This window comes from Ranitomeya variabilis, chromosome 1 (genome assembly GCF_051348905.1).
Source record: "Ranitomeya variabilis isolate aRanVar5 chromosome 1, aRanVar5.hap1, whole genome shotgun sequence".
In the NCBI taxonomy this organism is placed as follows: domain Eukaryota; kingdom Metazoa; phylum Chordata; class Amphibia; order Anura; family Dendrobatidae; genus Ranitomeya; species Ranitomeya variabilis.
In genome coordinates, this window is record NC_135232.1 from 715,158,450 (window position 1) to 715,183,351 (window position 24,902).

At 45.4% G+C, this 24,902-nt stretch overlaps 1 protein-coding gene across 17 annotated transcripts in view; it reads right to left on the reverse strand.

Moving 5' to 3' along the window:
• NRXN3 (neurexin 3) overlaps window positions 1-24,902 on the reverse strand; it is a 573,277-nt gene that overhangs the window by 538,402 nt on the left and 9,973 nt on the right. For 14 of the 17 annotated variants that reach the window (XR_013216506.1, XR_013216503.1, XR_013216502.1 and 11 more), the window contains exons 1-3: window positions 21,383-22,222; window positions 15,594-15,611; window positions 15,221-15,250 (exon numbers count right to left, since the gene is read on the reverse strand). Coding sequence is in view for 11 of the 17 variants with exons in the window: in XM_077267475.1 (XP_077123590.1) it covers window positions 15,221-15,250; window positions 15,594-15,611; window positions 21,383-22,091 (757 nt within the window). In the remaining 6 variants the exon portion in view is untranslated. Of the gene's footprint in view, window positions 1-15,220; window positions 15,251-15,593; window positions 15,612-21,382; window positions 22,285-24,902 lie in introns of those variants that run through there. The other 3 variants (XR_013216505.1, XR_013216504.1, XM_077267480.1) reach the window with 2 other exon arrangements.

Sequence of the window (24,902 nt, forward strand, 5' to 3'; positions counted from 1 at the left end):
CTGCGCTTAGTAACCCGATGTTTACCCTGGTTACCAGTGTAAAATATCGCTGGTATCCTTGCTTTTGCTGTCAAACACGGCGATACACGGCGACCTAGCGACCAAATAAAGTGCAGACCTTCTAGCAGCGACCAGCAATTTCACAGCGGGATCCAGATCGCTGCTGCGTGTCAAATACAGCGATATCGCTATCCAGGTCGCTGCAACGTCACGGATCGCTGGCGATATCGCCTAGTGTGACGGTACCTTTAGGATCTCAACGCCCATCAAACACAGGCTGAACCAAAGCATGAACACTGCAGACAGATGACGTCTCCTTCCATCTGAAGATCCACCGTCTACTCCCTATTATCTCCATTATTAGATGCCCCTACATTATGCAGTTACCTGCAGACCCACAGGACATATGGTAGAAGGAAGGTGAGCACTAATCCCTGCGCTCCTCCACACAATGCCATGACACCTCCCCAGCAGTGTCCTTCCCAGACCAGTGACCCATCACTAATCCCCAGCACATCACCCGCCTGGACACACACTGCAGAGTCATTTGCACCCAGCAATGGGTTAATAATCCATTAAATAACTGGAGACTGGAAAGCAGAGATAAGAGCAGAGAAATGAGAGATAAATGGAGGAGAAGAAGGGAGGGAGCCACAGACAGAGAGCAAAATACAAATGAGAAAGAGAAAAAAAAACCTCCAAGAGAAAGAAAAGCCTGGGACATAAATCAGCGAGATAACGGTCAATGGGGTATTAATCTCCCATATGACAGAGGCCAAAAACAGGAGGCAAATCGCTGAGGATGCACACAGAAGCCCCAAAGCCGGACAGACTGCAAGCTCTGCAGGAGAGGAGCTGCACATCAGCCGCACCCAGTGTGTACAACGCCGCAATGTGTCCAGGCGAGAAGGTGGAGGAAAAATCCAGAATGGAGGCGCAGAAGGTGGGAGTGTCCAGTTATCTGTGAATGCTGACAACCTTCCTATATAGAAGTGTGAAAGGTTGTCAGCCCCACCCCCTGGTGATGACATCACTGACATTTAACCACACCCCTTATACTCGAGCACCCGACCCTCCTCTATCTCTCCTGACAACCTATCAGCCCCGCTCCCAGGTGATGACATCACTGATATAATGAGACCACGCCCCTTATACTCCAGCACCGCCCTCATCTGCTGTATCACTGCTGACAAGCTGCCTGTATACATGTGAGGTTATCAGCCCCGCCCCCAGGTGATGACATCACTGATGTAATGAGACCACACCCCTTATACTCCAGCACCGCCCCCTCAACTATCACTGCTGACAACCTGCCTGTATATGGTGATAATTGTGAAGTTGTCTGAAGAAATCTATTGCAAGAAACTGCACTGCTATCAGATACAGAGAAGTTGTGGCATAAAGACTTGGCACAAGTTATTGTTGGTGAGGGTCTGATAAGACTGTGATAATATATAGTCACAGGAGCCGCCACGATTATATCCTGCTCACTCTGATATAAATACAAAAATCACTGAAGTCTCCATTTTTTAGGTTGAAGTGAAGGAATCTGGAGGATGGCAGCTGTTCAACTGAAGAAATCAGAAGGAGCTATACATCTCTCTCCCACTATATAATATACACTGCTCAAAAATATAAAGGGAACACTAAAATCCCACATCCTAGATATCACTGAATGAAATATTCCAGCTGTACATCTTTATTAATTACATAGTGGAATGTGTTCAGAACAGTAAAACCTAAAAATGATCAATGTAAATCACAAGTAATATCCCATGGAGGTCTGGAGTTGGAATGATGCTCAAAATCAAAGTGGAAAATGAAGTTACAGGCTGATCCAACTTCGGTGGAAATGCCTCAAGAGAAGGAAATGATGCTCAGTAGTGTGTGTGTGGCCTCCACGTGCTTGTATGACCTCCATACAACGCCTGGGCATGCTCCTGATGAGGCAGCGGATGGTCTCCTGAGGGATCTCATCCCAGACCTGCACTAAAGCATCCGCCATCTCCTGGACAGTCTGTGGTGCAACATGACGTTGGTGGATGGTGCAAGACATGATGTCCCAGATGTGTTCAATCTGATTCAGGTCTGGGGAACGGGCGGGCCAGTCCATAGCTTCAATGCCTTCATCTTGCAGGAACTGCTGACACACTCCAGCCACGTGAGGTCTGGCATTGTCCTGCATTAGGAGGAACCCAGGGCAGTGTCCTCCTTGCACAAAGGCTGAGGTAGCCATCTTATGGCCCCCTCCACGTCTCCTGGTAGCGCCTCCAGCCTCTGGCCACTACGCTGACAGACACAGCAAACCTTCTTGCCACAGCTCGCATTGATGTGCCATCCTGGATGAGCTGCACTACCTGAGCCACTTGTGTGGGTTGTAGAGTCCGTCTCATGCTACCACGAGTGTGAAAGCACAACCAACATTCAAGAGTGACCAAAACATCAGCCAGAAAGCATGGGTACTGAGACGTGGTCTGTGGTCCCCACCTGCAGAACCACTCCTTTATTGAGTGTGTCTTGATAATTGCCAATAATTTCCATCTGCTGTCTATTCCATTTGCACAACAGCATGTGAAATTGATTGTCAAACAGTGTTGCTTCCTAAGTGCACAGTTTGATTTCACAGAAGTTTGATTTACTTGGAGTTATATTCTGTTTAAATGTTCCCTTTATTTTTTTGAGCAGTGTATATATGTATATGAGATTTATATCTTACTATTTAACAATGAACGGAACATATAAAAAATTTTACATTGTAGAAATATTTAGAGAAAAAAATTGCTACAAAAACAAAAATCAGTGAATGTAAAATATGGAGACTGTTATATACTGCATATGTATTCTCCCGTCTTTGTCCTGAAGTCTCTGTGAGCGATGATGGTGCAGTCGTGTCATGGATGCTCAGGGTTTGATGCTCCCATTTGTATTCTGGCTTATTACAACCTACAGCTATTGGGGGGTTCTGGGATAATAATATTTCCAGGTACAGTGATACCTGAAAGTGTGATAACCTTTCTGAAATTTTCATATTTTTGCATAAAATGTTATAAAAAAACAGATTTTCACATAAGTCCTAAAGTTGAATAAAGAGGAACAAATTCTACAGGAGTAAAAAATATTAGAGACTTTGAAAATTAGTAAAATCACCTAAAATCATGCCTATGAGTGGTAAAAGTATGTGAAGCCTTTGCTCTGTGTCAGGTGTACAGTAGTAACTGGTGATTGAAGAGTATTCCTGCACATCGGATGGAGGAATTTCATCCCGCTCCTCCCTATAAAACAGCTTCCCCTCTGTGATGATGGCGGTTTCTCCATGAGCATTCCCCAACATTTCTATAGGATTGAGGTCTGCACCGGGACTCGGCGGCTGCAGAAATTCTCATTTATTCTCCTGGCACCATTCTACTGTAGAACAAGTTCTGGTTTTGTGGCGCTTTCCTCCTGCATGACCCTTGTTCGCTTGAGATTCAGCTCATGTACAGAAGTCCCAACATGTTACTTTAGGGTATGTGCACACGTTGAGGATTTGGCTGCGGATCCGCAGCAGTTTTCCATGCGGTGTACAGTACCATGTAAACCTGTGGAAAACCAAATCCGCAGTGCACATGCTGCGGAAAATTCCCCGCAGAAACGCAGCAGTTTTTTTCCACAGCATGTCAATTATTTATGCGGATTCCGCAGCGTTTTACACCTATCCCATAATAGGAATCCACAGGTGTAAAAACGCAGGCGAATCCGCACAAGATCTGCACAAAATCCGCAGGTAAAATGCAGGGCGTTTGCACACCTAGAATTTGATGTTAAAATTCAGAATTCATTGAAGCATCAGTGATGACAGCCGTGATGGCCTTGATGCAGTGCCCCTCCCCCATGATACCATCCCAGATGTAGAAGGATTTATGCAGCATGTTTCTTTCTCCAGAAATAACTCCTCTAATTTAAACTAAAAAAACTCTAGTTTGGTCTCGACGGTCTACAAACATTGATGAGATAGATGTAAGACAGGCCTTCAGTTGCTCAGCAGTTACCTTTGGAACCTCTGGACTATTAAATGCCTTGCTCTTGGAGTTAGCTTTGTTGATGGACCACTCCTCCTGGGGTGGGTAATGGTCTTGAATTTGCTCTACTTATACACAAGCTGACTGTGGTTGGTGGAGTTCCAACTCAGTAAAGGAAGTTTTATAACTCATTTGCACATTAGGATTATCGACAACTTCTGAGGTCCTCAGAAATCATCCTAAGGGATCATACACATTTGCGAGAAAATCTTAGTTACTGACCGGTAATAGGATTTTACAGAGCCCATGACAGCAACACCCGAGAGAGTATCCACCCATCAGGACAGGAAACCAGTTTGGTTTCAGAGCTCAAGAGAACCTCCAGACAGTTAATAACACAACTGTAACCAAATACATTTTTCTTAACACCCTGAAAAGTGCACACCAAAAGTGACAAAGCCATGGCCCTGGTGGATTGGGCTTTCAGGTTTCCAGGAACCAGCCTATCACTAGAGGTGTAAGCTAAGCTAATGGCGTCCCTTATCCATCTAGCTATGGTCCCCCTTGTAACAACACACCCCTTCCTGATTCCCTGGAATGACACAAATAAGGAGTCATCCTTCCGGCTTTGTCAAGTTCCATCTAAGTACTGCATCAAGGCCCTCCTGACATCTAGTGTGTGAAGTCTGTGTTCTGCAGTCTTTGGATTTCTACAGAAGGAGGGAAGAACTACCTCCTGACTCCTATGAAACTTCAAGGCCACTTTGGGGAAATAAGCCAGATCTAGCCTCAAAATCACTATCATCTAATACCTTCATAAAAGAATGATTACTAGACAGGGCCTGTAAATCACTAACCCTGTGGCCAAAGTCAGGGATACTAGAATCACTGGTTTTAGCATCTTATCTGACACTTCATGAAGGGTCTCCAATGGCTTCAAGACTAGATTTAAGTCCCACGGAGGCATTTTTGGAGCTGGTATAGACCTAGACCTCTGGCATGCTTTAATGAACCTAGCCACTTATTTATCCACCACCAGGTTATATAGAGCTGCCATATAGCCTAGTTGTTATAGGTGCTTCATTCCTTCAGATTCCTACAAGAACAGGAAACTGAACTGATGCAGAGGAGAGGTACCACCTTTTTTTCAGTAGGTTTCCTGTCCTGGTGGGCAGACACCCTGTCTCAGGTGGTGCTGTCATGGGAGAAGGGGGGGAAATGGACAAGTGCAATTGGACTTTCACCAATGTTATTCAATGGGTTACATCTCCTCTACGATTTTTTTCCCTCAGATTGCGTGTGTGCGTGTGTGCATATTTTTTTTTTTTTTAGATCATAGATAGATGAAAGAAAAGCCGGATTCCCAGCAGCCACATACTGTAAAATCACAGAAGGAGCCGACAGGATAGAAGAGATGGTTTACATAAAGTATATACACATAGAATAAATAGATATATAGATGTCAGTGACATATACAATTAGTACAGTCTGTATGCAGCTTACTGTACATGTACCGGTATTTAATTATTAAAAGATTATTTTAAAGGAAAAAAAATGGTGTAGGCTCCCAAGTAGGTTTGTTAACCAGCAGAGGGAAAGCCGACGGCAGATGTTTATAACCTGGGAAGGGGGTAATACCCATGGAGCTTCCCAGGCTATTAATATCAGCTCTCAACTGTACACTTAGCCTTTACTAGCTACTAAAATGGGAGACCCTTTATATTAAAAGAAAAAAACAAGAAAAGAAAAAGATATAGGGTTCCCCTAATTAATGACCAGCAAAGGCTATGCAGACAGCTGCGGGCTGATAACTTAGGAAGGGGCCATGGAAAATGTCCCCCCCTAGACTAAACACACCAGCTCTCAGCCGCCCCCAAAAAGACGCATCACTGAGATATGCCAATTCGGACAGTTCTCCTCGCTTTTCCAGCTTGCCCTGTAGCAGTAGCAAGTGGGGTGATTGTTGGGGGGTGGGGGTTTGATGTCACCTTTGTATCTTCAGGTGACATCAAGCCCCGAAGTTGATGTCATCTGCCAATATAAAAGGTAAAAAAATCATCCCACTTGCCACCACTACAGGGCAAGTGGGAAGAGCGAGTTTAAGTGCCAGAATTGGAGCATCTTAGAGATGTGCAAGAGAATCATTTTTTTATTTTTTTTTTTCGGTCCTGATTAAAGTTGAGAGAATTTGTGTGGATTTGGGTCCGAATACGTTCAGCAGCGAATATTGTTTTTGCAATATTCGTTGAACACAGCCGAATGCCATTAGAGTCAATGAGAGTATAAATTACCAAATATGTTCTGAACCGATCAAACAAATTCGACACGAATAGGGTACCAATATGGCAAATTCAGATTCGGTGACTGAATCCGAACACAGTCGCTCAACTCTAGCCCTGATATTGAAACATTTTTTTTTTTTTTTAATCTCATATGGGTATGAGCCCTTATTCATGCCATGATACTCTTTCACAGACGTATTGTAAAGATCAGACTTTGATAGATCCTTATTCTTTAAATAAACAGGACATCCGCTCACACCCAATTATCAGCCCATCGCTTGAAAACTCCAGACTTACTTCACCTTCAAATCATCTGCTAATCCTAAGGCTATGTTCACACGTTGCGGTTTTTGCTGCGGATCCGCAGCAGTTTTCCATGCGGTGTACAGTACAATGTTACACTATGGAAAACAAAAACCGCAGTGCACATGCTGCGGAAAAAAAGAAGTAGCATGTCACTTCTTTCTGCGGATTCCGCCGCGGTTTTCAACCTGCACCAATAGGAAAGTGCAGTTGAAAACCCGCAGAGGAATCTGCAGAAGAAACCGCAGGAAAATCTGCAGTGAAAACCGCAGTGGTTTTGCACTGCGGATTTTCCAAATCCGCTGCGGAAAAATCCGCAGCAGAATCCGCAACGTGTGCACATACCCTAAAGGTACACAGACTTTCACCACTCCTAGATATACGCTATTGGATCACTTTCCTCAATTAAACAGTCATTGGAGGAGTTAAAAACGGCAACTCTTAGGTGTTACCTGTGTGCGATCTGATTGTTACATAGGAGAAACTTTACAAAACTTAATGTAAAATATTAAAAATAACCATGAGACACTGATGGTAAACTCTGGCATTCACCATTGGTATGTTTATTTTCTGGAAGAAAAAAAAAAATCACAGACATGTGAATGAGGCCTTAGTTCTGTGGCAGGTGGCGTTTTTCTGTTGACATCCTTTAGCATCACATTAGTTTACATCACCTATAAGACGGCTTTCTTTGTTCCTAGAGTATTGGCGTCACATTCCAGCCACGTTGGGGCACATTATGTTTATATTTTGGTGCTTTTAGCTTGATAAATGTTGACATTTCCCACATTTTCTCTAAGAAAAGAAAATCAATCATCAAATGTAGAGATGGAGCAGCAAAAGGCAAATTTGGGTGCAACGCACAAGAGGGTGACACATGGGTGGCTTTAGAAAAAGTCATGACGCTTCTGGGTATTAAGGATCCATTTTTCCTTGTTATTAGCAGCTCTGACTCCGGACCATCATGGCTACTATCAGGATACAGGCATCAGAGATGACCGATCTGTCCTGTAGATGCTGGCCGGGTGTGTAGCCCAGATATCGTCCGTCAGAATTCAGGCACAATGTACAGGCACCCGTCCCGCTCTAAGATATAATGGAGTCTGTTTCCTGTGTCCCCGCCATCGCCCCCCTCACACATCCCGCTGTTTAGCATCATTATTGGTGTCAAATTAAATGACCTTCTGTGACAGCCGAGTCTAGCGCACGATATCAGGAGGGACTGGGAAGAAAAATGGCACCGAGCGGCGTCTTTAAAATAATAAAAAAAGCCAAGAGTAAATTACCCTGCCTGAAAGGGAGCAATAATTAGCCCTGAGTAGCTTATTAAAAGGAGGTCATAGGCCAAGCAGCCATCTGGGATGTGTGGTTTCCACTGATTGTTTTTACACGGATCCCCTCACTGTATTAGCTTTCATGTGAATGCACCTGCCGATCCCACCAGGGAGCGCTTAACTCTTTCCCTGCTAGAAGGCCTGGAACCCCCCCTGTATCGCTATGTACTCCTCACACAGCACACCTGGAGGCCTGGGCAGCAGAGCTTACAATCCTATGCAGGAAGCAAATTTGGTGTGAGCCACATTTCAAAAGCTTAAACACGAGGGGATGTGCACCCACCTTACACCTGAGCAGAGGGAGGGGTCATTCCCAAGATCACAGCCTCAGACAAAGGAGAATCCGCCAGCGAACCTCACTCAAGTAGTGAAGCAGCTCAAGTATCACTGGGGTTTTTTTTTTTTTGCCTTAACAGTTGCAAAAAATACAGCACAAGTCCTGCTGTAATCAAGAAAATGCCAAAAGCTCATTGTAAAAGCAGAAGATAAAATGTAAGAAAAAAAACCTACAGAAGACCTGCGGAAAGTTTCCTTGGCTAGTCCTCACTGTGACGAGTCTGGCAGCTCATTCACCATTCGTGCCAGCCTTACAGGTTCACCATCTCCAGGAGAATTTGCCACTTGGCGCCACGTCTCCATTCTGATCACATTAATACACAATTCCCATTGTCTCCTAATAAAGTCCATTCGCAAAGGCGTTAAAATCGTAAGACGGTGTGACAGGAAAGTGTTAAATGGAGAGTGTAAGACTGATAGCTTAGATCAAATACTAGAATAAAACAGCCCAACGTAATACTAATTATTATCCAAATGTCTCATTTATCAGATTAATCACAGCGAGGGAGGGAGGAGGCATTTTGCAATTTCCATTCAGTGGGATTAGCAGCTAGAGAGCCTGGATTCGCCCCCCCTACCCGAGCTGTTTTTGGAACAGTTATTGTACTGCGTCTTATCGCCGCCTTTTATGATAACGCAGCCGGTTTATCGTCTGCACCGCCAACACAGCAGGTGACAAGGTTAAAAGACAGAAACTGAGTCGCTCTTTACACGTGTTTCGTGGTCAGGAGCGAATATCACATTACCAATAACTCAAGTCACGGCAACGCGACCTGTGCCACAGCCCAGAGGTCCCCAGTGTCAGGGACAATATCGACATGCTAGTACACCGGAGCTGGAACACACAGCCTCCGCACGCTCAGACAGCTCTGTCACACCAAATGCTTGCATCCTGTTAAAAGACACATTCACCCATTGTACAGAAAAAGGGGTCTGCTCTTCCGAATTACCCATAAACCTTCATCAGGATACAGCAACGTGTGAATGAAGTCTAATGTGTTGTTATGGAGATATAATCATACCTTCCTTAACGCAAATTGTAACCAGGGCTGTGGACTCGATAAGCCAAAGCTCCGACTCCGCAGCCCTGGTCACCACTGAGCATGTACATAAAGGGCAGCACAGAATCATCCAAACTAAAAGCCGAGATCCTGAGATCAGGAGCAGAACAGACATTCATAGGACATTACTTAACTTTCCCACATTATTCTGGAAACATTTATAGCACATCCTGCATTGTACTACTGCACCCATTGGAGTCGCTCCATTGTATACCGACTCCACAGCCCGGGTTATAACACCTAAAAAGCAGAGACATGGAATGATGGAGATCACAGGATGAGACACCACTGATCTGCAAATAATAAAAAGTGAGAACAATGTGAGCAAAACCTCTGGAGTATGCAGTCCAGAGTCTGAGTACAGAAATTCCAGCCCTTCCACCCTCATCTGCTGTCACAGAGGTCATCAATGGTCGTCTGAGGAAGGTTCTGTCGCTGGAAGCACCCAAGCCGTATCACTGGTTCCACCAACAAATCAATGTAACACCGAGCGCACCTGAAGTAACGACTAGATGGGTCTGTCTACGGTACATTGGCCAACCCCACACCAGAAGCCCATGAGTAGTACCAGCGAGATGCTCCCTTGTGAACGCCTCTTCATGGCAATGCCCATGTGGTCTTGTCTGATTCCAAAACCAGTGAGTAGAAGACGTCATCCACCTGCCTTCACAAACCATTATGTGGTGTGTGCACACCACTGAGCTACCAGCTGGAAGTCAGGCTGCATCTGGTACACTGATCTTACATCACCACACTATAAAATGCTATCCTGGTCTAACCTCTTCAGAGAAAAGTCCAGTTTGGTCGTTTGGTCTTAGATGCAATGGCTGCCAGAAGTGGTCTGGAGACCACGTGGGCAGTGCTATGATGAGGCTTCACAAGGGAACATGAAAGTGTACTACAGTACATCATTTGTTGGCGATTACTCAGGAGCTACCAGCAGCAACTCTGGACTTGTCTCCATCATTTTTGGCTTAGCTGGCTTCCTGAGTAGTAAGTCAGACCCTTATCTATGTATGGGGGGGGGGGGGGTCTGGTTACACAAGCCATCAGCCAGCCCCCTTCATGTACAGCTCCAGTAGTATGGTCACAGGAGATATTGTAACCAAGTGAGGGACGCAGCCATGGCAGTAAAACTATATGATTGAATGTACACGTATTGTTTAAGAATATTGCACTTGTTTTTTTACTATGTTTACCTCTGTACACATGTAAAGCGCCAAGGAAAAAAAGGCATAAAAATATTATTTATTATTATTATTATTATTAATAAAATAGAACGTTATTAGGCTACGTTCACATTTGCGGTCTGTGCCACAGCGTCGGGCGCCGCAGCGTCGCCGCATGCGTCATGCACCCCTATATTTAACATGGGGGCGCATGGACATGCGTCGCACTTGCGTTTTGCGCCGCATGCGTCCCTGCGGCGCCCGCGTCCGGGCGCAGAGGACGCAGCAAGTTGCATTTTTGCTGCGTCCAAAATCAATGAAAAAAAGGACGCATGCGGCGCAAAACGCAGCGTTGTGCATGCGTTTTGCTGCGTTTGTTTGCGTTGTGCGTTGCGCAACGCAAATGTGAACGTAGCCTTATGTACTTTGAAGTTGAATATTTTTGACCATAGAAAACCACTGTAAGGTTATATTCACATTTTGCATTTTTGCTGCGTTTTTTTTCCTGCGGGCAAATGCTGCGCAAAGCTGCTACAAAAACAAACAAACAGGTTTTTGCTGCGTATTTAATGTCTCATGTGCATGCTGATAAAGCTTAGTGCCCCCCAAAAAGTCATGATGCAACTTCCTTAAGGTTTTAGAACCAAAAACGCAGCAAAACCTGATACCTGCATTTTTTCCTGTGTTTTTTGCACTTACTTGGTACTTTTTATATGAGTGAAAAAAAAAAAAAAAAAACACTGCAAAAACGCTGAAAGAAGTGACATGCTGCAGTTTTCAAAATGCAGCAGTTTTACAAATCAGTCAGGAAAATAAAACCAATGTGTGTGAGGTTTCTGAAATCTCAGGTTTTGCTGGTACTGTAAAATGCAGCTTAAAATTTGCATAAAGAAATGCAGCAAAAACGCAAAGTGTGAACATAGCCTAATTCATGTATACATTAAAACACCACTTTATACAGAATCGGGCCTATAGACTAGAAGTCAGCGCACCCCTACAAACCAGATACATGGTAATGAGGAGCACAAGAGTGATGTCTGGCAGGGAGAGTTCATGACACGGAGAGGTCTCATTTCAGCAATTAGTCTTTCTGTCAGATGTAATAAAGTCTCTGAAGAAGTTTGTGACACTGTGTGGTTAGCGTGACATATAGGGGGACAGTGACAGACAGGGGTCTTCATAGAGGGTGACACCGTGGGCATAAACAAAAGTGTCCACTGACAAACTAAAACTTCATGTGAAGAGACAGGTCTGTGTGGCAGACGTCAATGGTCAGTAGGGGTTCTGTCCATGTCTGTGTAGTTGCCCCCATTCCAGACTCCTCTTCATCGGTGTGAATGATGCGGTGCAGGCAGATCCCAGGATTTGCCATGATCTGATGGTTGTTGGACCGGATCAAGAGCATTTTCATTGCTCCCTTTCTGTATGTTAGATTACTTTTGCAGATCTCCATTTATTGGTTTATCATGCTATCCTGCAGTGAAAAAAAGGCATCTTCCTTCCAAAATCAGTGCCACACATGTCCCCAGGTTGTGTCTGGTACTGCAGCTTTACTCCGGTGTGCCGCTGTTTTGGAAGAAAGCAGCCATATTTTCTGGCACAGTACAGCGGGTTAATCTCCCCATCTTACGGAGCACTCTCTTCTTCCGCACTACCCCCGGTACATGCTCTTTTTGTTACTTATGAGACGATCCCTCGCTGAATGACATAGTCCACTTTCTGCTCTTAAAGGAATATTCAGAGGAATTCAGGAAATGTTAGTGATGAGGCATCTCTGGCATAGCTGGGGTTACAGTGCGTTAGAACGGGGGTCTCTAGCCCCCAACACAATCTGTGTTTATACAGTAGGGTCTAATTTGCAAGCAAATTGCCACAGTCACATCCCTATGTAAATCAGTCCCCGCACGGTATGGAGCTGATGGAGGAACATAAGTGTTCAGCTGCCTGAGGGTGCAAGTCTGCAAGGAAGATGGAGCAGATTCACAGGGTACACACCTGCTCCACACCCATCAGATCAGCTCACATCCTGACAGTCACCTTCATCCATGAGCTGCAAGCAGACCACGCACCTGAGAGCCTGACGCCATGATCTATGGACAGCAGAAAATCACAGGGTAATAAATAGCAGAGCTCCCTTATCTGAGGCCTCGGGTCTAAGACTTGAGTCTCAAGGATTATTATTAAATATCAGCATGGACCATCCAATAAGACGAGCCGCAGTGGTAACACAGCACCCTGACCGTGCCCACATTACAAAGACGCCACCATTCATTGTGTGGACCTCGTCGTAAAGCAGACGTTTCTAACCAATTTACAGAGGGACAACAAATCAAATACCCTCCGCCATGACCTCATTTGCATGAAATGAATATTTCAATTATTCATTCTGTATTAATGGACGATCGTGATCATTTATAACATGTGGTGCTATTAATAAAATAATTTCTAATGAAGGGCAAGTTACAGAATCAACAAAAAAGCATTAGCCCCGATCTCCAGCCCATATAAGCATAGCCACACATCATATCGAGAGTTACCCCAGAGGCCGACAGCATACTCTCATCCTGCAGCCAGACAGGATGCCGAGGGTAAGGCGCAACCCCTGACAATCCGCTCTGTACAGCGGTAAATTCTAACACCGGCCCCGAAATATCAGACCCTCTGCAGCCACTTACAGTCCGCTCTACACAGTGGCACATTCTACCACTGCCCCCCCCTCAAATATTAGACCCTCTGATGGCACTGACAGTCCGCTCTGTACAGCTGCACATTCTACCTCGCCCCCCCCAAAAAAAAAAAATAATAATTTAGACCATCTGCTGCCACACCGATGATCCACTTTATACAGTGGCACAATCCTCTGAAGGCACTGACAGTGCACTCTATACAGCGGTACATTCTTCCACCACCTCCCAAATATCAGACCCTCTGCTGCCAATTACAGTCTGATCTATACAGCAGAATATTCTACAACTGGCCCCTCAAATATCAGACTCTCTGACGCCACTGACAGTCCGCTCTACACAGCGGGACATTATGCCACTGGCCCCCAATGTATCAGACCGTCTGACGCCACCGACAGTCCGCTTTATACAATGCCACATTATGCCACTGCCCTCCAAATATCAGACCCCCTGACACCAGTGACAGTCCGCTCTATACAGCGACACATTCTACCACTGCCTCCCCCCAAATATCAGACCCTCTGACACGGCCAACAGTGCTCTATACAGCAGCACATTTTGCCATCTCTCTGTAAGGTTCATTGCTTCCATTACCTGTCTACTACCGCCATGTGTATAGGTACAACCCCAGAAGGCTTATGCTGTGACATATTCCTCAGCTGATGCAGCATCATCATCATCATCATGTGGTGGAGATGCTATATGGTAGCTCACACTGTATATGGGTACTCCAGAGTAACATGATAAAATAGAAAAGTCTATGAAGTATTGCAATATCAACATTAGACCCACAATTAGCAATACGAAATACCGAAAACTTCACAGAATCTGTGAGTGGGCTGTCGATAATATAATCATAACCTATAATCTCAGTATCTCAAAGTCAAATGTGTGGCCAACAATGGGTTACTGCCAGCAATGTCACCAGCGTTCCCCTCAACCATCTGGTCACACTTTGGCTGTCTGTATGTGGTGATTGACCACGATGGAGAGCAGCATGTAGTATTCTCCTTTATGAAGTGCAAACTGGGCAGCAGTGAGCGCCCATTCTCCTGATATCAGAGTCCTAGTAGTGGAATCAGCACAAATCATACATTTATGGCACACCACTGCTGAGCCATTATTGGTTGAAGCAGCAGTACCCCTTTCCACTTCAGTGCTTTCCTTGGGATTGGCCCTGGAAGCAGGAAAAGTTGTGCCGGACTGAGCAGAAACCACATACACCTTCAGCTCAGAATGTCCTTTGTAAGACTAGCATAAATCCACAATGATCCCGAGCTTACACTTCACTACACACGATCACATGCATGAAATGTGTAGTACAATCCTGGAGACATCACCCATCAGAGATGTAACACAGCGGCTGATTAGTCCCATGATGAATGAGCATTATTATTACAGGAGACATACAATGCAAGTCACAGACAACACAGTAGTGAAGGCATCTACCTTTACTTCTCCCTACAGCCAGAGGGTGGGATCCACGAGAGCAGCAGGGTGCATTAGAGAGAAAGCATGTCAGACATCATTTTAGGCAGCACAAAATCAAAAATGATGTATGATTAAAGACACAGCACACATGAACACGGCATACAGCAATGGAAAGGCCCACAGCACAGACCCCCGGACAGATGACAAGTGCCTAATTTCCCTGGAAATAGTGATGTCAAGGACAAAAAGGGAGGTGCACAGTGACTTCATCATGACATGTTTTTTCATAGATGAGCGGCTCCTCTATGATAAAGCAAAGGTCAGACCTTACAGTAAAGCCAATAGTAGAATTCCCCTTACCCAGAAGCTGATCTAAATCCACCCCAGCTCACCCGCCAAGGAGTCTGTGCCATGTCCAAAATATCATGCTAACTCTCTTGCCCATTGCATTGATGTAAGGCTATACAGCGCATGTTACAGGGGCATCTAATGACCCCCGTCATTAACACACAACCCATGGATGACACTGCTCTGTGAAGAATTTATGAATTGAAAATTCAACACCAAGGTTAAAATGAATGAAAATGGAGAAAATAGGCCAGCGGCTGGCAGAAGAGCATACCTTGGTCATCAACCATGAGATTGGCCAGTCCTTGAGAGAGGAAGAGAGAGGTCGAGAGAGTGAGAGTTACACACCAGTTATACAATACCCCACGAAGGGGGATTGTGGAGTCACATACTTAAAACACAAGTATGGCATCCTAATCACACCTTGTCTCAGCTTTCCATGTCATGCAGGAAAGATGGCCTAAAGGAAGCGGAGGAGAGAAGTACAAGACTCTCCCTGATCAGCACCAGAGACTGTATAGCTTCGTACACTAAGAATCCAGGATATTGGGTGTGACAGTCCTGACTACATCTGCCTAGAGCTACATACACTGTAATAAGGGATCTGAGAGGCATGAGGGGACGGCGTCCGGAGTGCAGACACTCACCTGGAATGTCATTGACATCTAATGTAGCATTGAGACAAGGGGAAGGAAAGAGAGAGAGAGTCAAGCAGTGACCACACAAAATCAACGTTGCATGGAGTGAGACATCACATGCAAACCATATAGGAGCTCCACTCCCTCCCCACCAACAAACATGCGCTCATGCAAGTGGCGATCACTGTGCATGGATCGGAGGTCTCGCTACAGCATCTGTCCGCTGGGGGAGCAGATCGTCACACACCTGCAAGAATATTTGTTAGAAAATATTCATGGTTATCAGTTAGCAGTGCAGGGTATGAATCCCCAGTCCCCTGGGATTGTCGGCATTATGAAGATTTACAGCTTTGAGATCAGTTCTACTTTTCATCGGAACACAATTGGAGCCAGCAAGCAGTCATAGTACAGGCGTCAGGCTGGCAATACACGCAGTATTATATTAGGAGCAGCGGCAGTACACAGCATTAAACAGAGGGACAAGGCTCAGTGTTGGCCTTCAGATGACAGCGATTACTAGTGAGATCAGGAGCCGGTCACAGCCATGACCACCACTGCTGACTGCGTCCAGAGCCTCACGTGACCAGGTGCGTTTTACCATAATGGCTGTTCTACACAGGTGACAGCATTGATATGGCAGGTGGAGTAAATATTTAATCCTGCTGCCTTTCATACCTTTATCCCTGCGTTTCCTGAGACACCTGATCCCTGGTCACACGCAGCCTGGCGTCCACTTACCCATCCTGTGCTCCCTGTCCAAACATCGGGAAACCTGAGTGCACAGAGGGAATGAGGAGGGGGCAGGCGACAACTTACTGCCAGCTGCAGCCATCTGTGGAGCTTTCCTGGCCTCAGCAGAGGGGAAGAATTCACCTAGATTGAAGCTCCCAAAATTGGTAAAGAACTACTAGTGCCGGGATGTCGGGGGGCTCCAGGGAAAACTGTCTTCATTCTGGGATTTTACAGCTCTCTAATATTAGTTGTGCTCATTATATAGGCGTGTGGATACACTACATTGTATATACTCATCTACTCCACCCCTGTATAGCATGTTTTCAGCTCCATGGATGCTAATGGAGACCCACAAATAAGCAGCTATCCTCATGGTGCGGGGCCCTTGCAGATGAGGCCACTTCTGTAATTCAAGACGTGTGACCCAATTCCTGTCTGCCATGCTTAATCTAGGGGTTTCTAGCTGGACACAGATGACATTTTTCCCAGCCGCCCCCTCCACATCAGCAGATAGGATTTACTCTGGATACATGTGAGGCATCCTGTACACGATGGATACCAATCTGTGCAGCATGCCCTGTTATATATACTCTACGGCCATCTATTGCTGCGATTTTATGTGGAAAATATATTGCGGCAAGTTGCAACGTGTTCCCTTATAGAGAGTGTCTCAATAAAGAGGCCTCTTATGGCGGCTCTGGATTCATGACGTGACTTACAGAGGGTCCATGTTCCCCGCCATGTCACGTGTGGGAGCGCTGGCTTCCGTACTGTAATAGACAACGTATCTTGGGCTCCTTTTTCAGCCTCTTACTGCTGTCTGGGGGTCATATAAATACACAGCCCACGCTTACTGACAGCATCCATAAGCTGTTTGCACAGCGCAGAGAGAGGACCCTGATGGCGCTCAGCGAGAGTGTATCATATAACGCACTGGAAACCTGAAGAAAAGGCCAGCGAGTCACTGGGGTATTAAATATTTACCTCCCGTGGTATCAGGAGCAGAGCAAATTAACTGCTGAGCCCAGTGGATTTCGCGGTCGGTCTGATCTTTTATCCACTGTATCTGATGCGAGTTCTGCATGTTCACATATAAGAAGAAACTGCCTTAGTTAACACTTTACTAGCTGCTAAGTGTGAGAAGCTGGGCAGCTCCGGGGGGAGTCTCACCATAGCAGATGAGGAGTGGTCACAAACTATAGGGCAGGAGGCAGAAAACATTTAATCAAACCGGATGATCGTGTGGCCCCAGTCACATGGTGTGTATGGGGGGGGTGACCTCATTACAGCAAACACAGATGACTTCCTAATCCTCATTATCTGTGGGCTTCCAAAAACAATAATACGGGCTGACTCCACATCACGGCCCTCATCTCCCTGCTACTAATCCCACACTGCACAGCCCGCACCCCTACACTGAGGGCCGATCCCCTCTGGATGCAGGGGAGATCTCATTGTGACAAATGATGCCGTAATGGAACATTAACCAGGAAACATTTCTCCTGTCCAGTGATCAGATGGGGGGCTCAGCCAAGTGCGGCAAGCAAGACGTGATTACTGATGTGTAATCAGTAAAGCCACATTTCACTATTAACCCCTGGGCTGCTCTGTGGGAGAAACACCTGACATATAGGAATAATGAGGACTTTCCAAGAACCTCGATAGATGATAGGATGTACACATATATACTCAGCTCAGCTTTCCAGGCACCTGTATTAAAGGGAAGATATTAATTTACAGACAAAACATGAATTCCCTCCTAAACTTTCCCAAAAGATGATCATGACAATTTATATGTGAATGGCATTAGTAGATTGTCAGCACAATGTATGGTAGACTGACGAGAAGAAAAAAAAAAAAAAAAACTTACCAAGCAAATACATTTACTATTAAGTGATTGGATATTGGAATCCTCCCTAAAAATACAGCATTGCTCCATGATTTCCACAAGCCGGTAAGCAAGGGAAGAGGATGGCGAATAATAATAATTATTAATTATTATTATTATTATTATTATTATTATTATTATTATTATTATTAATAAGAGGGGTTCTGAAGGTGTTCAAAGGGATCCCTACATTAAGCCACAGCTACTGGCAACCTCCGTACAGAATGGAAATAGTGCAGCAACAAATACATGGTGTGTCCAATGTAGTGGGAAATCCACTCAGAGGAGTTGCACGTCTGGTGCAGCAACGCTACATCCATTACATGGACAGGAGTGGCCCCATATAAGATTTATCACACCATATCTTGCTAATCTTGTGTAAAATTTAGACACTGCAAAACTATCTGAAGGTGTGGAAAACCTATAGACTCCGGTGGGCTGTGGAGCATCTTTAGACATTGCCTGACTTTCAGCCACTTCTTCCTTTGTGCCACTTTCAGACTCTGACATCAAATCTACAAAGGTGAAGCCCCAAAGCTTTCTCTATATGTCACTGCTCCATGCCAGTGCAATTCCGGTGAATAGTAACACGACTAACTACTTGCTAGGTGCAGTAAATGCCAGGTCATGGTGCAGGCCCATTCACCTGTGCTGCAGTCACAGAGCGAACTCTGACGGCACAACCTCTGTTACCACCAAAGTCTCTGCGCAGCACCAGCCTTCTCTGCTCATCTTCAGGTGAAGCATTTCAGAAGTTTCAAATCTAAACTAGATGAAACATTTTGCACCAAAATGTGGCCTGTTACCTCAAACTCAAGGTGCTCTCTCAATAGTTAAATCTGCCCACTGTAGTTTTGTGCGACATTGTATTGCAGAAACCTGTCATGAGGTTTGAATCAGACAGTTATGGTGACAATATCGCCAGCACTTACTGTACTGACGTGGATAAGAAGTGCAGAGACATCAGGGCAGATTTACTTACTGCGACATTGTACCGGTGTAGAGCCGTGCCCTACACTGCTTAGGAGTTTTGTGCCTCAGACACTTCTTGAGGGATGGGGGGGGGGGGAAGGTGCTTAATGAATTTAGAAAAGGCATCCGCTGCCTTCACAGTGAGCAAAGTAAGAGCTTAAGGTTAGCCAGCCTGTAGCAGAATAGGAAAGAGCAGAGTGACGTCCAGTGAGACAACTCTACCAGGCAGGGAGCAGTGGCGGCACGTTTAGAGCATTTCCTGAGGTCTATGGTGGCTACGTTTTAGGCAGCGTTAGTATCTGCCCTGTATGACTATATGGCACAGCCACATTGGCTATGCCCATACGCCACAAGCCGATGCATTTTTTTTGCTGTACAGATTTCATGCCATGGGGGAAAAAAATAAAATTTTAAGTCCTCAATGAGAATAATAGAACTCCATACTGATCATATCAATATTACATGGCAATAAGAGGGGTTGTAGTACCATTGCAGATGTAACATGTCACATCTACTCGATGAAGGACACAACTTACATGATGGAGGAATATTGTCGTTGTTTTGTTTTTTTAAACTGGGATCCGCTCAATCTGACATTTTCCTGTTAAGCATCTAGAGGTAAATGTCATAACCTTGCAAGGAAGATTGTGAGCGATTATCTCCTCTATAGTAAGTGTGTAAAATCCCAGTAAATAAGAATACAGACTGTATCAGTCTGCGACAGACAATCCCTGGACGCTCACATCCCTCCTGTCATTCACAGCACGCTCTCGGTTATCTCTGAACACAACATGGCGGCTGGAACAGCAAATCCCAATCGCAAGTCTCTGACATATCATCCTCCAGAAAGGACAGCAACCTGCAATATTCTCTTATTAAGACCATTGCTGCATTTAATGGGTAATGATTGAACAGGAAAATCCCTCCGATCAAGCAGTGAGAAAACTCCACCAGACTCCTTTTCCTCTCCAATATGTTACTGAGAAGCTGCATTTCAATCACTACATTTTCCTAACAATATGCTTAGAAGCCCCTTTGAGAGATAGTGTATCCAGACGTGCCCTGTCCTTCTGCACTACAAGTGTATATGGACATAAGGGAGGGTGCTGCACCTTGCAGAGCACTCTCCCACAGGTAAAGGTACCTTCACACGAAACGACTTTGTAACGATATCGCTAGCGATCCGTGACGTTGCAGCGTCCTGGCTAGCGATATCGTTTAGTTTGACACGCAGCAGCGATCAGGATCCTGCTGTGATGTCGTTGGTAGCGGAATAAAGTTCAGAACTTTATTTGGTCGTCCGATCGCCGTGTATCGTTGTGTTTGACAGCAAAAGCAACGATACCAGCGATATTTTACACTGGTAACCAGGGTAAACATCGGGTTACTAAGCGAAGGGCCGCGCTTAGTAACCCGATGTTTACCCTGGTTACCAGTGTAAAATGTAAAAAAAACAAACACTACATACTTACATTCGCATCCCCCGCCGTCTGCTTCCCACACTGACTGAGCGCCGCAAAGTGAAAGTGAAAGCACATCACAGCGGTGACGTCACCGCTGTGCCCTGCTACTGCCGGCGCTCAGTCAGTCAGTCAGTGCAGGAAGCGGACGCCGGGGGACGCGGATGTAAGTATGTACTGTTTGTTTTTTTTACATTTTACGCTGGTAACCAGGGTAAACATCGGGTTACTAAGCGCGGCCCTGCGCTTAGCAACCCGATGTTTACCCTGGTTACCCGGGGACCTCGGCATCGTTGGTCGCTGGAGAGCTGTCTGTGTGACAGCTCTCCAGCGATCAAACAGCGACGCTGCAGCGATCGGCATCGTTGTCGCTATCGCTGCAGCGTTGTTTCGTGTGAAGGTACCTTTAGATTCATCTTTTCACCAGGAGTGCTGGAGCCCACAAGCAGACCCTCCAGTATCTGATGAGATAACCCCTATAATAAGGTTAGCACTGGGCAATTCATTAAGAAACCCCTGTGAGGGATTTGACTGAGGATTTAACCCCTTACAAAGATGAAATTTGCAGCAACATTTGACATAATCTGATAGCAGAATAAAGCTTGCTGTAAACCTTATTCACTTGCATTATGCAGAATCCAAGAATTAACAGCAAATCCTCTCCGACGGGAAGGAAGCCTAAAAGACATTAGAAAGTTATGAGCTGATGAATATAATATTCTTCCATGAAGTCACCTTCTGCTTACCTTCAGAGCAGAACTTGCCCACATAGCCAGTTGCCGTACAGTCACAGGTGGGCTCTCCATCCAGCAACAGACAAGCTCCTCCATTGTCACAAGGATTATCGGTGCAGAGCCCCTCCAGATCTAACCGCACGCCTTGACTTCCGAGCAGCCGTGGCTCAGAGTTACCATACTTGAGCTCCTGTAAATATCCAGACAACATGGGTATGTCCCTGACTGTACCGAGTGTCAGAGCATCGGAGCGTATATCCCCTGGAACGCCACCTACAAAGAGGTCACTAACAATATTCATGCTCTGCCTCTGTGGTCGAACCTCTGCAGGTATAGCCGCCCCATCTAGAACCATTGTGGTCCTCAGCCTATTTCGACTGACCATCAGAAAGTGCCAGCCACCGTCGTTCACCTTCTTATCACTTAGAACCGTGGTTTCAGCACAATCAATACTAAAGTGCAACTGAACCCTGCCATCTGCCAGAGAGAGGCAGAGGAAGTCACAGATGCCACCATCATCGAAGTAGAGTAAAAGGCCGGTGGAAACGTTGGTCCTGAGCTGAAAGCTGAGGTCACTGCGGGTGCTGGCATCCCAGCGCAGGTAGCGAGCCCACTGATTGGGAAGTCCCATGAACTCAAGTCCTAAGCTCAAGCCTAAGACAGAGCCCAGAAGAAAGCTTAAATGGAGAGTGAGGCTAAGAGAGCAAAAGCTGGAGGACATGGTGATGAGAGAAGAGGAGGAGGAAGTATTGAAATGAATGACTAGAAGAAAGATCCAGGATCTTCTGAGAACTGCACAGGTCCAATCTTCAGCCTCTCGATACACTGCAGAACAGTCTTCTCTCACAGCTGTTCAAAGGTTGTGCAGAAACACCGTTCTAGGTCTTTGGAGTGTAATGAATCCACATTTACATCTACAGGGACAAGTAAGAGAAAAGTGATGTGAAACAGATTTATAGCCCAAGAGCATATCCCCGAACAAACCCACGTAACATGCACAAAACGTCCACAGCGACACTTACAGTGGGGCAAAAAAGTATTTAGTCATTCAGCAATAGTGCAAGTTCCACCACTTAAAAAGATGAGAGGCGTCTGTAATTTATATCATAGGTAGACCTCAACTATGGGAGACAAACTGAGAAAAAAAAAATCCAGAAAATCACATGGTCTTTTTTTTTATCATTTTATTTGCATATTATGGTGGAAAATAAGTATTTGGTCAGAAACAAACAATCAAGATTTCTGGCTCTCACAGACCTGTAACTTCTTCTTTAACCCCTTCACCCCCGGAGCTTTTTCCGTTTTTCCGTTTTCGTTTTTCGCTACCCTCCTTCCCAGAGCCATAACTTTTTTATTTTTCCGTCAATTTGGCCATGTGAGGGCTTATTTTTTGCGGGACGAGTTGTACTTTTGAACGACATCATTGGTTTTAGCATGTCGTGTACTAGAAAACGGGAAAAAAATTCCAAGTGCAGTGAAATTGCAAAAAAAGTGCAATCCCACACTTGTTTTTTGCTTGCCTATTTTGCTAGGTTCACTAAATGCTAAAACTGACCTGCCATTATGATTCTCCAGGTCACTACGAGTTCATAGACACCTAACATGACTAGGTTATTTTTCACCTAAGTGGTGAAAAAAAATTCCAAACTTTGCAAAAAACAAAACAAAACAAAATTGCGCCATTTTCCGATACTCGTAGCGTCTCCATTTTTCGTGATCTGGGGTCAGGTGAGGGCTTATTTTTTGCGTGCCGAGCTGGCGTTTTTAATGATAGCATTTTGGTGTAGATACGTTCTTTTGATCGCCCGTTATTGCATTTTAATGCAATGTCGTGGCGACCAAAAAAACGTAAATCTGGCGTTTCGAATTTTTTTCTCATTACGCCATTTAGCGATCAGGTTAATGCTTTTTTTTAATTGATAGATCGGGCGATTCTGAACGCGGCGATACCAAATATGTGTAGGTTTTTGGTTTTTTTTATTGATTTATTTTGATTGGGGCGAAAGGGGGGTGATTTAAACTTTTATGTTTTTTTTATTTTTTTCACATTTTTAAAAACTTTTTTTTTTTACTTTTGCCATGCTTCTATAGCCTCCATGGGAGGCTAGAAGCAGGCACAGCCCGATCGGCTCTGCTACATAACAGCGATCATCAGATCGCTGTTATGTAGCTAAAATGCAGGTGTGCTGTGAGCGCCGACCACAGGGGGGCGCTCACAGCCACCGGCAATCAGTAACCATAGAGGTCTCAAGGACCTCTATGGTTACAATGGAGGAGCATCGCCGACCCCCGATCATGTGACAGGGGTCGGCGATGCGCTCATATCCGGCCGCACGGCCGGATGCGGTAGTTAAATGCCGCTGTCTGCGCTTGACAGCGGCATTTAACTAGTTAATAGCGGCGGGTGATCGCGATTTCACCCGCCGCTATTGCGCGCACATGTCAGCTGTAGAAAACAGCTGACATGTCGCGACTTTGATGTGCGCTCACCGCCGGAGCGCACATCAAAGCGGGGGTCCCGACATGTGACGTACTATACCGTCACATGTCGGGAAGGGGTTAAGAGTCTCCTCTTTCCTCCACTCATTACCTGTAGTAATGGCACCTGTTTAAACTTGTTATCAGTATAAAAAGACACCTGTGCACACCCTCAAACAGTCTGACTCCAAACTCCACTATGGTGAAGACCAAAGAGCTGTCAAAGGACACCAGAAACAAAATTGTAGCCCTGCACCAGGCTGGGAAGACTGAATCTGCATTAGCCAACCAGCTTGGAGTGAAGAAATCAACAGTGGGAGCAATAATTAGAAAATGGAAGACATTCAAGACCACTGATAATCTCCCTCGATCTGGGGCTCCACGCAAAATCCCACCCCGTGGGGTCAGAATGATCACAAGAACGGTGAGCAAAAATCCCAGAACCACGCGGGGGGACCTAGTGAATGAACTGCAGAGAGCTGGGACCAATGTAACAAGGCCTACCATAAGTAACACACTACGCCACCATGGACTCAGATCCTGCAGTGCCAGACGTGTCCCACTGCTTAAGCCAGTACATGTCCGGGCCCGTCTGAAGTTTGCTAGAGAGCATTTGGATGATCCAGAGGAGTTTTGGGAGAATGTCCTATGGTCTGATGAAACCAAACTGGAACTGTTTGGTAGAAACACAACTTGTCGTGTTTGGAGGAAAAAGAATACTGAGTTGCATCCATCAAACACCATACCTACTGTAAAGCATGGTGGTGGAAACATCATGCTTTGGGGCTGTTTCTCTGCAAAGGGGCCAGGACGACTGATCCGGGTACATGAAAGAATGAATGGGGCCATGTATCGTGAGATTTTGAGTGCAAACCTCCTTCCATCAGCAAGGGCATTGAAGATGAAACGTGGCTGGGTCTTTCAACATGACAATGATCCAAAGCACACCACCAGGGCAACGAAGGAGTGGCTTCGTAAGAAGCATTTCAAGGTCCTGGAGTGGCCTAGCCAGTCTCCAGATCTCAACCCTATAGAAAACCTTTGGAGGGAGTTG